This window comes from Lonchura striata, chromosome 1, assembly GCF_046129695.1.
Source record: "Lonchura striata isolate bLonStr1 chromosome 1, bLonStr1.mat, whole genome shotgun sequence".
NCBI lineage: Eukaryota > Metazoa > Chordata > Aves > Passeriformes > Estrildidae > Lonchura > Lonchura striata.
In genome coordinates this window covers 102,497,017-102,513,124 of record NC_134603.1, presented here as the reverse complement: position 1 = coordinate 102,513,124, position 16,108 = coordinate 102,497,017, and the positions used below count along the sequence as shown (strand labels likewise).

Here is a 16,108-nt window from a genome sequence, read left to right as displayed (position 1 = left end):
AACTTAATTGCTCATTTAATCTTATTTCCTTATGGACTGCTATTCAGATAGTTTTGTCCTTTTAGTCCTGGTGACTTTTTCCTGTAATTCTGTTTCAACCTACAGGAAAGATACTCTACAAATTTTCAAGATACTTATCTGGCTATTACAGCTTGTAGGTTCAGATTAACTTTTTTCCAGGTGTTTGAAGTCAACAGTTGTTGTCACCAAAAATCAGTAGTGTGCAAGTCACCAGTGTCATCTGAAGTATGCATAGTAGTCTTAACAGGAACACACAAAAGGGTCACTACCAATCACAGTTTATCTACAACTAAACAGATTGCTAAAAAGTTTTTTGTTTAAAAAAAAAGTGTTGTTTTTTTTTGCTACATCAAACAAACATAAAATATGTTTGTTTAATGTAGCAAAAAAACCTAGGAAAACCGGTTTATTTTTTCTGTAGATTTATCTTTATTATTTTTTTTTTTAGTCAGTGTAAAACAAATGGGAAAATAATTTCCTAACCACTTTTTCCCCCCTCAAATTACTTCGAGATTTCAGGAGCGTACTTCAGCGTAAACCTTTCTGGGCATTTGTGATTACTGCATACAGCCTTCCTAGTGGGAAGCTTTACAGAAGAACGCGTGGTTCATCTTTTCTTGCCAACAGCACCATGTATTTTTCAGCCTTCATACAATGTCAGTGCCAACACGGTAAGTTTCAAAACAGCCCGCTGTTGGAGAATGAATGCTGGCTACTGCTGACAGCGCTCTGCATCTACATTCGCAGCGCTGAGCACACACGCACAAACGCCATCCAACAAGGGACCTAAAGCCAGAGGTTTTAATCTCGAGCAGCCAAGAACATTTCTGCCATAGCTTCGTGGAGACAGTGGTGACAACAGGAGCAGCAAACACTGCTTTTCCACCGTCAGTGGTACTTTAGCTGTAACAGTGTATCTCAGGTTTACAAACAGAAGGCTACTCAAAAGAAAAACGTGGCGACTTTATTATTAGCAGATAGGTTACCAAGCAGCTTCAAAAAGCAGCTATTGCGCATTTTTAGTCGGAAACTTCTACAAGCCTTAGAACCGAACACCTTTTGGTAACTTTGCTGTGCGGTTCTTCGGCTTGTGAAAGCTCGTCCTCGACAGCGCCGCTGGCTCCGGAGGAGTGACGCGAGCACTGACGGACCCTCCGGGCGAGCGTTCAGCACGCCCAGCGCCGCCGTGCCGGGGTTTGCGCTACGGCATCGATCGGCTGCGGCGGCGGAAAGGAGCAGCGCGGCGGCAGCTTCTGCAGAAGCGGTCACTCCTCCGCCTGCTACATTTCCCAGGACGGCACCGCCTCCCTGGCTCGCCGGGAGAGACGGAGCAAGTGAGGCCAGGCAATGCCCGGCTACACGTCCGCCGGGGCGGCGGGCGGAGTAGCGCCGGGCTTGCCTGCGGAAGTTTGTGCCTCGGCGCGCACCGTGCGGGCCGGAGCGCTGGGCTCCACGTTGGCTGCGCAGGCGCAGCGGCGGCGGCTGGCCGTGCCCCGCGGCGGGGCCCGAGGGCGGAGCGCGGCCGTTCCGCGGCGCGGGGAGCTCGCCGCCGCCGGTGCCCGGGCGCCCCTCGCCGCCGGAGCAGACGGCCCAGACGCCGTCGCCGCATGCCCTTCTCCCTCCCGCCACCATGTTCAAGAAACTGAAGCAGAAGATCAGCGAGGAGCAGGTGCTGCCGCGCGGGGCGAGCGCAGTCCCACCGCAGGTACGGCGAGGAGGGGGCGCTGGGAGGGGACGTGTCCGCCGCACCTCGCGGCGGCCGTGGCGGCCTTTCACCCGGCGGCACGGCCGCGCTTCGCCCGGGGCGGCCCCGCCGCCTTGCGGACCGGCCCCGCCGCCTTGCGGACCGGCCCCGCCGCCTTGCGGACCGGCCCCGCCGCCGCAGCCGTGGCCTGGCCGAGCCGAGACTCCGGGTGGCAGGAATCGCTGCCCGCGTCGCTGTCAGCGCCGGGCGGCTCCGCTGGAACTTCGTCATCTAAGCTTGTTTTTACGGGTCTTCCTCCTGCCAGAAACCGTGCTTCGTTTTGTCCACTCTACAAAAGCTGTCTTGTGGGAGAATGTAAAAACCGTCTCTTGCCTGAACGTCGAACGGCGTGAAACAGAAATGGGTTTCTTCCTTAGCGTTTAAAGTAATGATACTTTCACGTGTAGTGAATAACAATCCAGCATTGAGTTCCCTAGTTACCCTTTTCCCTCATTTTAATACTTGTTCTTTCAGTTCTGTACGTCCCTTCTGTTAACATCTCTTAGAGGGCTGGTTTGCTTACCTCATTCTTATTCTTACCTTATTCTTGCATTTTTTCTTAACTGTAGATTAATTGAGAATATAGTATAAATCTGAGAACAGGCATTTATTTATTTGTTCTAGTCATAATTTAATTGGCCATTTTCCTCTTGCATGTGCTTACATTACCTTCACTAAGTTATTATAAATGTATTCTAGTGAAGGCTGTTTTTAAGTGATAATAATATTCACACTAGATAGGACATGTGTGCAGAGTATCTGTCTAAGTGAAATTGGCCAAAAAAGAGTTGTGATGATTTAATGCATGTGTCAAAGCAGAATAAACTCTCTCTTTGCAAATTTTGGCTAAAAAGACTTCAGCGAGTTATCTTCCTTTTGGCAAAGTCTGCTGATAATGTCTGCCTGTGTCTCATTGCTAGGTTAAGTATCCTGTGTATCTTGGAATCTAAAAGCATAAAAACTAATATAAACTCTGAATCCTGTGAATGTTAAGCTACAGACAGCTTATTTTACAAATAGATGATTAGTTGGCTGGGCTTGATCTGAGTATAATTTGAACCACTGGGAGATTTGGTGCTGCATAGTCTCAGTATTAGACCATGGTTTCAAAACTGCTGACAGTTATGTTCTATTCTTTGAATCACTCATTTGTGAAATAGAGGTAAGATTTTTTGAAATTGATCTATTGTGAAGTTTTATGTAGCTTGCTGTCTTACTTTAAGGCCTTCCATAGTATTAAATCTGTACCTTCTCTAGTTAGGGAAGTGTGTTTGTGTTAGTTACAGTTTAGAGTGCTGTCTTAATTGCCATATGTGGTAAGCTATCAGTGCAGTGTAAAAGAGATTGATCTTCAGAATTTACTATTTTCAATGTGCAGCAGCTAAATTATGATACCTTTCACACAGCATTGTAATCCACTTAGTTCAGGATACTCAGTGCATGTGTTCAAGAGTTAGTACTTTCTGAAAACCATTCTACTGAATAAATATGGACTTACATGCAAATATATACACCCAGCAACATAATATACTTTAGTCTTTATCTGGCTCTTGAAAAATTAACGTTGAAAAATACCCTGAAACCTGATACGAGAGCTTATAATAAATTATATCTAGTCTATAAACCTAGTCTGTTGTACTGTCGACAGAGCAAATTATGTAACTCAAGGGTTGACATAAATGGAAAGGCAGAAGCAAGAAATTACAACATATTTTTATTTTCATATAAAACAGTTGTCTTGCAATGTTTCTTACTCTTTGGTTGCTCTCAAGTAATGTTAGGGGGAAATAGTTAAATTAGATCTTAGAAGTAAATTAAGTTTGTCTTCTCACTTCTTGTATCATTTGAAAACAGAGTCTCTGAAGGAAGAAGTGAGAATTTGAGGCTTATAAAATATACTGTAGTCTTGCAAAAAGTGTGTGATATGCTTTTTTCCTTTGCTTTTTTTCAGCTCAGTAATTCAGATCCTTAAAATGCATTCCTTCCTGTCAAAACCTTTTCAGACCAAATTTTCCTAACTCTTACAATTTCTTAGTTTATGAAACTTGTGTTTGCATTAATTTTTGCTCTTTTCTTTCCTACACCCTGTTGTAGAGAGGCTTCACTCACTATGCTCTATACTGTCTATGCTCTACTCATATCCCTTACTTTGAGACCTAGAACTTCACATTTGTACTTCAGTTTGTAGTGTCCAATACTAAATTTACTACCTTAAGACTGGTGTAAACCTGGAGGTAAAATTTCTCAAGTATAACTTGAGAAATATAACCTTTTTTGAGGAGGTGTTTGTAGCCCTTCCTCTTTCATATGAATGGTTAGCTGGATGATGTAATCTGTTAAATTGAGAATGCCTGTCCCTCACAGTCTGAGGACCAGATCTCTTTCTGATGGCTGACAGGGTGGAAAAAAGCACTATTGCAATTACAGTGTCTTAAACTGCTGCTTGTCCAAGGCTGTCACCTGACAAATAGGGATGAATTAAAATGGAGACAGTACTTTCTTTGCCTCAGTTTTTAATAGTACTGACATACCTTGGTCTGCCTGGTCCTGAGTCAGAGGACCATGACTGCAGGAACATTGACTTCCCATTTGTGAACACAGAAATTTTAACAGACAAGTTATGTCAGTTGAATGCATGTTTATAATTTCGTGGGGCCTATGGGATTCAACCCAGGGTACTAAAGGAGCTAGCAGATGTTATGGTAGGACTGCTCTCAATCATCCTGTCAATCTGGGGAGATCCCTGCTGACTGTGAGCTAGCCAGCATTATTCCAGGTTACCGGAAGGGCATGAGTGAATATGCAGGAAGCTACAGAGTTAACCTCAGGACCTGGAAAAATTATTAAGAAAATCATACTGTATGCTGTTGAAAGACATTTAAAGAACAGTGTAATCATCACACAGTCAATGTGGGTTTACAAAGGGAGAATCCAGTTTAAAAAACCTTCTGCAGTAAATTCACCTGCCTGGTAGACAAAGGGAAGGTGGTGGATGTAGTTTTTTGGGGTACTGTAAAGGCTTTTGTTACTGTTCTTCCCAGTATTCTTCCAGACAAGTTTTCCAACAGTGGGATGGGCAGGTATGCAGTGTACTGGGCAGAGAATTCGTTGAAGAGCAGGGCTCAAATTATTGCAGCAAATAAGACATCTGGCTGGTGACCAGTTACCAGTGGTGCTCCTCAGGGCTCAGGTCTAGAGGCAGCTCTGTTCAGTCTCTTTATCAGTGATCTGGAGGCTGCAGTTCAATGCACAGATAGTCAGGTGATGATACCAAACTGGGAAGTGCTACTGACTCTCCCATGGGACAAGAGAGATCTGGACAGACTGGAGTATTGGGCGATCACCAGCAGCATGAAACTGAACAAAACCAACCAAATGCTGGATTCTGCACCTGGATGGAGTAATTTCAGACACAAGTCTGAGCTGGGAGATTAGTGGCTGGAGAGTAACCCTGCAGAAAGGGGTTTGGGAGTGCTGGTTGGCAGGAAGCTCAATGGGATCAGCAGTGTGTGTGCCCTGGCAGCCAAGGGGCCAAACCTCATCCTAGGGTGCATCAAACACAGCATCACCAGCCAGCCAAGAGTGGTGATTATCCCACTGAATTCAGCACTGGTGCAGCCTCACCTTGAGTACTGTGTGCAGTTCTGGGCCCCACCATTTAAAATGATGTGAAGGTCCTTGAGCATGTCTTGAGAAGGGCACCAAAGCAGGGGAAGGGGCTGGCAGGAATGTGCTCTGGGGAGCGCTGAGGGTGCTGGGCTTGTCTGGTTTGGAGAGGAGGAGGCCGAGGAGTGACCTCACTGCTCTCTACAGCTTCCAGAGGAGAAGTAGAGAGGGAGGTGCTGAGCTCTTCTCCATGGTACACAGAACCAGAACATGCAAGAGTAACTCAAACAGTGTCTGTCATGGGAGATTAGGACTTAACATGAGGAAACACTTCTTTACGTAGAGGGTGGCCAAAACATGGAATAGGCTTCCTGGAGAGCTGGTTAGTGCCTTCCTCACCCTTGCCGGTCAGTGCTGAAGAGGCATTTGGACAGTGCTCTTAAAGCCATGCTTTAACTTTTAGTCAGTCCTGAGCTGGTCAGGAAGTTGAACCCTTCCAATTTAACTGTACCATGCTGTTTCAGCTCTTTCTGTTTTTGTGTAAGATCAATTAAAATTTGTGCTGCAAAGCTTAGTGCCACTGAAATGACTGTAAATTGACAAGAAGTCTGAATGCAGCAGTGAGAACTGTAGAACCATTAAGGGCAGGGCGAAGAAATGTGTTCATACTGCTTCTAAGCAGTGACAAAGTGTCCTTGAATGCTTCTGGCCCTCACCAAACAGAAGGAAATTGATTTTCAAATAATCTTTAAAACCCTGGCATTAGATTGAGGGTAGAAATAAAAGAAGAGTAGGCTGTCAGCATGAGTAGATTGGGTTTTTTTACAAACCTTATGAATGCTTTGATATGATTATTTTCAACAATACATAAGGCTTTCATGGTGAATAGCTATTTGGTAAGCTGTTTGACTTTTGGGTAGTGTTTTCAATTTAGGACATTGGTCTACCTCTTCAGACCTGTAACTATGACTGATTTTAGAATAATTTTGTTATAAAAAAGAATAAATATAGCTACCACTCCTGGTTCCAGCAGAGTTCAGCTGATAGACATTTCAAGAAGAGGTAGGGTCAAAACATGCATGTGCCTGCCTTATATCCTGGGTTAAGTACCCAGGGCCCTTCCCCCAGGTGGAACTTCTGGTCATCTGACCACTCTGGGCTGGGATTTGGGCTTCAGGGGCAGAGTATGGCACATTTACTCTGGTGTGCCGGGTATTGGCAGCCACTGCAAGACTGGGATACAGGTCCAGAGGGGTGGGATATGTGCAGGAGGGCATCACCTCATCAAAGCAAAGCCTGACCTTCCTCTTCCTCCCACCACATGCCTGAAATATTTTGAGTCCACAATCCTTCCAACCTTTCACAATACTTAATGAGAAATCTTGCTAATTACTTTCCTTTGTATAGGTCTGCTTGTTGGTACTTTACTACTCATTACATTTATACTGAAATTTTATATTTGAAATTTTGCTTTTGATAGGATTTGATGAGGCTGGCCAGGTAGTTTGAGTTAGTGTGACTTTTTAGAACTTCAATTTGAATGAAATTTTAAAATTTCTGTGAATAGATGTTTAGTTCTGATAGGAACAACAAGTACATATTGACATCAGAAAAATAAAGCAATTTATTTTGTCTTTCAAATTGTTTAATTGTTTAGATTCAATGTTGTAAATATTACAAAATTAACATTTATAATTTTTCTTAGTGTAATTTTTGTTGTTAATTTTCTAAGTTCTTGATCAGATTCCATTGCACTTGTAAATGTTTGAATCCCTAAATCAAATCCCTAAGTCAAATCACTAAACTTAAGCAACTGTAATATTTAATATGTTCCTAAAATATTAGGAGGCTTGTTTTTCAAATATGGTCCAAGAGGACCATAGTTGGAAATAATAAAAATAACCCATTTTATTGTTTGTTCTTGTGGCTGATTCATGACACATTTTGCTCTGGGGACTTTTTAGTAAGGTAGGACTTGCCACAGACAGTTGCTTTCTTTAAAAAGCACTAAACTAGTCTTCACTGTGATGATATAGTTAGTAATTCTTGAAGTAAATTATGACACAGAATAATTAGTTCTGGAGTTAATAGTATTACTTGTTGATATACATGATCTCTCTGTAGGTCCCTTCCAAATCCCCTCCGTCAACTGGCAACAGAATCCGGACAACTTCATTTACAGATCAGAATCATGAAAGCACTGTGACGCCAGACAAAGAGGTCAGTTGAGAACTGTTTTTCTCTGCTTTTCAGCTTAAAAAACCTAAATTTATGTCCTTCATTAAGTTTTTTTTTAATTATTTCTCAATCTCACTATTTTCTGTGTATTTATAGATATGAATTGTCTGTTTTTTAGGTTAAATACCTAAGTGTTTAATAGTAATAAAACAGATCTTTAAGTAGTGATTAACCCCAGATTAAGAAATGCTTTAAGTCTTCAGGTCTTAAAAATCTTACTCCTGAACTGAACTCAGTGAGGTAGTGGGACAGAGGATATATTCAGAGAGACTGACTTTGTTTTTGTTTTTGTCCCACTTTTGGTTAAAAAGCTAGGTGAATCCAGGTAATTTGAGGTGGGTGATCCAAAAAGTTTATACAGAACATTTGTGATTGTTTCTAATAGTGCCAGTAATAAGTATCAGACTCAAAGTTATTTCCCCCACTCCACTTCCTTTCTCCTCTGTTCCCAAACTTAAAACCAACCCAGTCCCCCTCACCTCCTCTCCCCCAAAATACCACTGAACAACAAACTAAACTGAGTCTAAATTATCAGTCATAAAATATCATTAAAATTATTATCAGAATGATGGATAACCTTGACTTGCATAGTAAAGCAAACGAAGAAGATAATGTGCACTTGCCTTGTTTCATATTAAGTACTATAGCTCTTTTGAAGCGACTTGATTAAAAAAAAAAGAAACAAGTACAAATAAACAAAACATTTTCCTGACTTAGTGAGCATGGACATAGGCTGGTAGCATAAAGGAGGATGGTTCTGTGATTCTGTGAACTTTTTCAGAGGAAATGTTGTGTCCTTGTCAGAAAATTTAGTTGCTTTGTTTTGCCACAAAAAGAGATGTGTTTTCTTGCAGTGGAACAATCCACTATAATTTTAACACCATAATTTCTTCATGAGATAATCAGCTATACCTGAAATTTGCAATAGATTTCATTATGAATGCTATCAGTGATTACAGCTTGGCAGTTTGCTTCCTGCATTAATAGAAATTTAAGGGAAAGTACTTCATGAATTTAGTTTGTATTTTGGAATTTTTAAGAAATGCTTATTTTTTCTATTGTGATATATATATATATATATACATATATATGTATATATATATATATATATATACACATATATATAATATGTGTGTGTGTGTGTATACGTTTGTAATGAATTCCCTCTCCCATTGGAAAAAGATTTTCTGTTAACTGGTGCTCCAGAATGTTAGCAAGCAGTGTCACCCAGGATAAATTACCAGGTTTTTCAGTAAGGAGAGTTTTCTGTTCTTAATACAGGGTATAGAAGTAGCATATTGCCACATGAGAACTACTACTATGGCCTAGAAGGAGTGAGTTGTTACTGAGAGGTGATTCCCGTGTTTTTTTGTTTTTATTTATTTATTTATTGTATAATATGCAAAATAACTGATTCGGCCAAGGTTTTCTTCATGATTTCTATTGAAAACTACATTTACTTAATTAGATATGTGTTGTCCCCAGCAAACTTCATTTCCAGAGTGCTGTTCCAGACAAACAGGAGAAGCAAAAGATTCTTTATAGCACATGCCAAGTAGCATTGGAAGAACATTAATCTCTAAATAGACTGGTTAGACTGGAATGACCAGAGAGGCAGAAGGAGAAATAAGAATGGAAACAGAGGTACTAAAGTACCATCAGATTTGCAGTTATCCTTTGTCTTAGGGGAGCTGCCATAACAGATTTACTTGTGAAACACATCCTTTAATTAGAAATTCAAGAAGTAGTGAGGTCCTAAGGGGATAAAAATCTTTTTTTTTTTTTTTTGTAAGGGCTGGTTTTACATGAAACTGAATATTTTACAAAAAATTAAGTTTAAATGATTAAAACAAGAAATCTAATTTGTCCAAAAATTTCTTATAAATGTTGGAAGTATGATTAAAAGCAAATTGTCTTGGAACTCTGTTGGATTAGATTTTCATAAAATTCAGTTCAGCAGCAGTATACAATGCTTAAATAAGATGCAGATATTGCATATTGTCACTGAAAATATATGCCCTGATTATATGAATGCATTTTGTCTTTTGGAGGGTATTTTTTGTGGTGTTCTCATTTGACTAGGCAGTTGTTTTATGTGCAGATATCAGGGGCATTACAGTGAAATGTTGGACAATGTTTAATACACTGAAAATATTTGGTCGAAGAGTGTTGCATGCTAAAACATTTTTGCAGTACAGGAATAATTGCTAAGTGAATGCTAAGCAATATTAGTGTTTCATAATTTTTTTGTATATTTTGTGTCCTCTTCTATGAGCTATGTTTTAGTATGTCTTTAAATAGATCAGGTTTTTATATTTTAACTTCCGTAGTATTAAAGTTACAAGTGGTTTTGGTTTATTCTCGGAATATTTTTATAATAAAAATAATTTCAGAATTAGTTACAGTTGTAAATTACATCATTAGTCTGATAAAATAATTTTAATAAAACATATGTGCCAACATTCTTGCTTTGTACTCTACAATGAGAAGATTTTAAAAATTCTTTAATATTTCAAAATTCCAAGATGCTATCAGTTTAAAATAAACCTACAACTTGTATGCTCTATTTATGTAATACCAGGTACGTTTCTTTTTCATGCCAGCTTTCCTCTTTAGCTTGTATTTTATTTGAAATGTGAATCTCCCATAGCAGACTATAGAAACCTCAAATTTTTTTAATGTATAGGAAAGGGCAGGCATCTTGACTAGTTCTGTATTCTCTAACTGCAAGTATCTTGTAAAACATGATCACATTGTGAGGTAAAACTACTTCTGCAGAACTTTATCAGACAATTTGTATATCCATTGCTTTCTGATTTGGTATGCTACTGTTTGAAACAGCCCTAGATTATTAAAATATACTTATTTAGTGTGTTCATTCTTTTCTACGGAAAAATAGTGTTCAGTTTTCAAACTGTTACCACATTGACATTTGAACAGAGTTTGAGGTGAAATACATAAATTGTATTCACTATAGCTCTTGTAAGTTAAAAATGTACTTTTTGTTCTACAATATACTTGTTTACAAGTGTACAAGGCCCTACTGCAGAAGATAACAAAGCTAGCGCTAGTTTGCTATCAGCAAAGCAAGCAGCTGATAGATTGCTGTGGGTGACCTACCAGTCATGCATCCAAATGTCACTGATATCCTAATGAGTGTTATGGAAGTGACAGCAGAGCACAATATATATATATAGCACTTAGACCTAAAGATACTTAGCCAAGGTACTTTTTGGTCTAATTTTAATGGTATATAGTGACTGTGTTATTAAATTAGTTGAAATGCTTCTTTAATATTAGCTATTACTAAAACACGACAAGTAAAGCTGAAATAATACTCCTTCGGTACCTACTCTTATCTTTTCTGTACTCATATACTTTATCTGAAGTAGTTTTAAATAGCTGTTGCCATGCAAAGATGTTAGTGGTTCAGATATATCTGTATTTTTTTCCTTTCTGATATTTAGGACTAATTTTTGGAGGCTGCATAGGCTAGTTTGAATTTAAACTACTTTTATTGTATATTGTATATCAGAAAAGACCTATTTGATTTCTGTACTTTAGCTTTCTGAAAGTGCATTTCAGCTTTCCTGGATTTTTGGGACTTTATTGCAGAGAGAAACTCTTGAAATTTTAGTTCTTCAGTTTTTCCTATTCCCTTAGGACAAATAACCAAATTTATTTATATATTTTACTCTGGGGAATGACTTCAACTTGAGTAAGAGTTGAAACAAAACCTTTACCTGATAGTTGACATCTGGCTACTTGAACTAGATGAAGAAATGGTGGCTTTTCACTTAGACAAGTTGTGTAGTCTCATCCTCTTCTGTCTTGCTGTGATGGTATATAACAGCAAAACTCAAGTACAGTTATTGAAGCTTTTAAGTGTTAACATACTACAGATACGTATGCTATGATGCACTTTTCTAACAAGATGTATGAATTTTCAAATTTGCTTCATAACCGGCTAATACAAAATTTGGAACTATTGAATCTCTTTCTGAAAGGGAAGGATGATTATTTTTGGCAATCAAATATATTATACACATGTAACATGTATAATATTCACCTATTGCCATCTCCAGAGCAGTGAGAGCTGGGTCAATCTCTGATCCCTGTTAAATTTTGGGGTTTCTTTTACAGCATATTAAGGAACCTGTTTGATGTAGGAATTGCATATACTTCGACCTTTGCACCCCACTCACAGAATCCTTATGAAAGAAGATTTGAACATGTAATTCTTCAGAGGGACGAGGAATAATAATAAGAACACAGTCATTTCTGGAGTTCAGAAAGTCCTTAAAGATCAAGTAAGGCTGCTTCATTGAGGCCAAATTTGAGGACTCCAAAAACTGCTCAGAATGTTGAAAATACAAATTTGCATACATTATTTAAACAGTAACTGTATGTGTCCTTTGATAATACTGAAGGTAACGTCATCTGGTGTTTGGGTTCATCAACCATTTTACTTCATTTGCAGCTTTCTATCCAAGATAGAAACATTTGTTACTCAGTAGGATTTTACTTGCAGAAAACCAGAATAAGACTTAAATATTGTGGCAGAAGATCAGTAATGTCACAGTTTGTTAGGGAAATGTTCCTGTTTGACCACCCATGAGCCGCTCTGGCAGTCACACTTGCACCACCGCAGGCTATTGCTGTTGGGACTGAATCCCTTTCACCTCAAGGAGCTCAAATGAACTGACTCCCCACACACTCATATGGAGACAAGTTTCATGACACTCACATGTCAGACAAGTTTCCCTCACTGCCTTGATAGAAGGTTTCCCATAGCAGAGTCCTAGACTCTGCTTCCTTTAAGAATTTTTATCATGGTTCAGCAATAAAATGACAGATGGAGTTAGGTGTCTCCTTTAGGGACCCTGAACAAAGGAATGTCTGGCTTCCATTCTATGTGCCTGTTTTAATGGTGGTATTTGATTCTTTTTTCTTTTCCTCAGTTTTTAACAATAAGACAGGTTTTCCTCAGGACAATTGGTGTCCTGACCTATTAGACAGAGAATAGCCTCCCTGCAATCCAGAAACAGTTAGTGACCTAATGAGTCACTCAAAATGCTCACAAGACTGTGGGGCCAAATGGGATACTAGGATGATGAGTGAGCTGCCATTCTTCCTCACTTATCATCAGTCTTGGCTAACTGGGGAGGTCTGAGATGATTGGAAACTAGCCAATCTGATGCCCATCCATCAGAAGGACAAAAAGGAGGCTCCAGGAAACTACAGGCCTGTCAGTCTGACCTTGGTGCCCAGCAAGGTTATGAATAGATCGTCTTGAGTATAATTACAGGGTGCCAAGGGATCAGAACCAGCCAGCATGGATTTAGGATAGGCAGGCCCTACCTAACCAACCTGACATCCTTTTATGACCAGGTGTCCCACCTGGTGGATGCAGGGAAGGCTGTGGATGTTGTCCGCTTGGACTGAGCAAAGCCTTTGACACTGTCTCCCACAGAAAATCCTGGAAAAGCTGGCAGCCCATGGTTTGGAGAGGTGCAGTCTTAGCAGGGTTAAGAACTGGCTGGATGGTTGGGCCCAGAGAGTGGTGATGAATGGTATTGCATCCAGGTGGTGGTCAGTCACTAGTGATGTCTCCCAGGGATCTGTGTTTGGCCGAGTCCTGCTTGATCTTTACTGATGATCTGAATGAAGGGATTGAGTCTACCATTAACAAATTTGCAGATGACACCAAACTGGGTGTGAATCTCAATCTGCTGGAGGATAGGAGTGCTCTGCAGAGTAACCTGGCTGGATCAATGGGATGAATCCGATGATACGAGGTTTAACAAGACAAGTGCCAGGTCCTGCACTTTGGCCACAATAACCCCCTGCAGCGCTACAGGCTGGGGACAGAGAGGCTGGATGGAGGCCAGGCAGAAAGGGACCTGGGGGTACTGATTGGCAGCAACCTGAACAAGAGCCAGTAGCCTGCCCATGTGGCCAAGAAAGAGGCCTTTTCCCTTCTGTGCTTGCCTTTACTCAAGGAAGAAAGGGCGAAGCTGAGATGATTTAGAAATGTTCTTGCATCTTCATCAGAATCAGTGAAACAAAACAGAATTTTTAATTGCATTCTACTGTTTGTGTAAGCTTTTAATTATGATGGAGACACTGGAGTTGTATGTCTGCAAGTTCAAGCAGTGCTGCATCAATTTCCTTAACTGCTATATGGATTGGCATATTTTAAGCAGTGGATAATTTGGATCTCTGTGTTAAAACAGGATTGCACGTCCCTATCAGTCTACCAGGTAGTTTGAGTGAATTTTAAAAATGAACTTATGCCATTGCTTAAAGTTCTGTCATCTTACCTGTATGTTTTGGGTTTTATAATTAATATTTTGTAAAAGAATGAGTTTGTAAATTTCTGAATTTATGTCCGAACCTCCTGAACCTGGCTGCACTAACATGGTCATGGAATTCCAGGGATTACTGAAAATCTAACAATTCATAGATGCTGAACAAGCTGACAGACCATCTTTTTGGGGGGGGGGGGGATTAACTAGTTTGAGATCAAATAAGAATCCTTTCTAATGCAAACTTTTGGTGTACTAAATAATGCAATTAGGATTAAGCAAAGTAATGCTAGGGTAAAATGTCTCTACTTAATATTTTGAGCACAAGCAGGCTGCTACTGTGAAGAGATAATTGAAATTGTCTGTGGTTCCTGAAGTTCTTGACGGTCATATTGTTAAAAGTGATTTAATTGAACTGAAAATAATATATGTTACATGTTGAAAATGTTCATTATCTTTTGGTTAATAATATATGCCTAATCCATTTATCAGTGCTTTGCAAACTGTCTTTCATCTTTGTAGTGATTTTGATTCACTAATTTAAGATCTTTCTAATTTTGAAATGTTCCCAGCTAATGCACTAAAGAATGTGATGGGTTCGGTGCTGGCCCATTACTAATATACTTAAATCTTGCTGTGAGACAGGATTAGGAGAAAAGTAAAGCAGGCTCAAAACTTTAAAAGGGTACAAAAGAGAATTTTATTAAAAGTAACTAGAGGGAAAAAGAAAAGATAAACTTTTTAGAACACTTCCTCCTTCCCTCCATAACCTTTTCTTTCTCACTGACAATGTAAATAAACTAAATGTAATATTTTTAGTCAGTTTACTACCCTTAAAAGAGTCTTTGTTAGTTCAATGAGGGAGAGAAGTCCCTCGTTAAGATTATAGAGACTTCTCTATAAGTGGAAAAAACAGTTCTCTTGTGGCTCTCAATTTTGTTACAAATAGCAACTGGCCAGGGAACCCTGCCATTGCGAAACCTTTCCCATTTCTACAAGCTTTCCTACAGCTTGTCAATGGGCAATGTTGTCTTGTGGGGTATGGTTTTAAAGATGAGCTGTTTAAACCTCATTGTCTATTTCTAAAATCATCTTCATCTCTGGGAACAGAGATCTTCTGGAAGCAGAGGACTGCTCTTCTTCTGTTTAAACTTCTCATGGGATTGCAGCTATTTTGACATCTGCCTATCTTAGCATGGAGGCTTTTGCTCAATATTGGTTTGAACACTTTAATCTCCTTATAGTTTCATGTATTATAAAGAAAAAAAGAGTCTTTTCTCTATAGCTTACAAGAGGATTTCAGCTCTAAAAAAAAGCATCTCCTCACTCTTCTCACCTGGACTTAACTTCTTCCTCACTGACTTCGATGTCTTTATGTTTCTCTTTTACATGCTTGTATCTTGTTCCTTTCTCTCACTGGAGAGAAGACTGAAGAACTGAAAAATTTCCATCACACCTGACCTTTTCAAATAGTCACCTGACCCCTAGTCGAGCTTGGTGCTTTAGATAGCAGCCAGGGCAAGCGACTCAAATCTAATAAGCCAGGCCAGAACTCAGCAGCAGCACGCCGGGATCAAAGTGTGAAGGTGGGGGGGCTGTGGCTTTCTCTTTCCCCCTGCCAGATGGTTGCGGGCAACTTCCACGAGGGTAAAATCCCATCACTAACCTAGAGCTGCTCCCAGGGCAGAGCAGGCTGTCAGGCTTGCTTGTATTATTGCTGCTGTATGTTTGTACACTTGTTTATATATAGTGCATGCCTTTTATTGACATAAGCCTTTTCAAGAGAAGCAAGAATTTATATCAACAATTCACATCAGCAGTTGATGAAGATTTTCTGGAACCATTATCACTTGTCAGTTTTGTCAATTTCCTTATTTTTGTATTTTCTGAAAGCTCAGAGGAGGAATAAAAGTAGGTGGGTTTTATGTACTGGTATGAATATATATATATATATACACCCATATACATACATACATATACACATACACATATATATATATACACACACGCGCACACACACATTTAGATATATATATATATGTATGTATGAGGAGCTTTTGCACATTTTATTCTTAAGAATTATACTTCTAAGAGGCAGAGAGAAGAGAACAACAAACAATGTGGTGTTGCTACCACAGTGAATGCACAGGGCAACTGTGTTGAGGCTCTGGGGGAGTGAAGAAGATGGAGA

General features: G+C 39.8%; 1 protein-coding gene across 6 annotated transcripts in view; it reads left to right on the top strand.

Moving 5' to 3' along the window:
• Positions 1 to 1,533: 1,533 nt before the first annotated feature.
• The window catches only part of GOLGA4 (golgin A4), a 71,641-nt gene continuing 57,066 nt past the window's right edge, over positions 1,534 to 16,108 (top strand). For all 6 annotated transcript variants that reach the window (XM_077786184.1, XM_077786181.1, XM_077786173.1 and 3 more), the window contains exons 1-2: positions 1,534 to 1,726; positions 7,496 to 7,591. In XM_077786184.1, the coding sequence (XP_077642310.1) occupies positions 1,652 to 1,726; positions 7,496 to 7,591 (171 nt within the window). In that variant the 5' untranslated portion in view covers positions 1,534 to 1,651. The remainder of the gene's footprint in view (positions 1,727 to 7,495; positions 7,592 to 16,108) is intronic.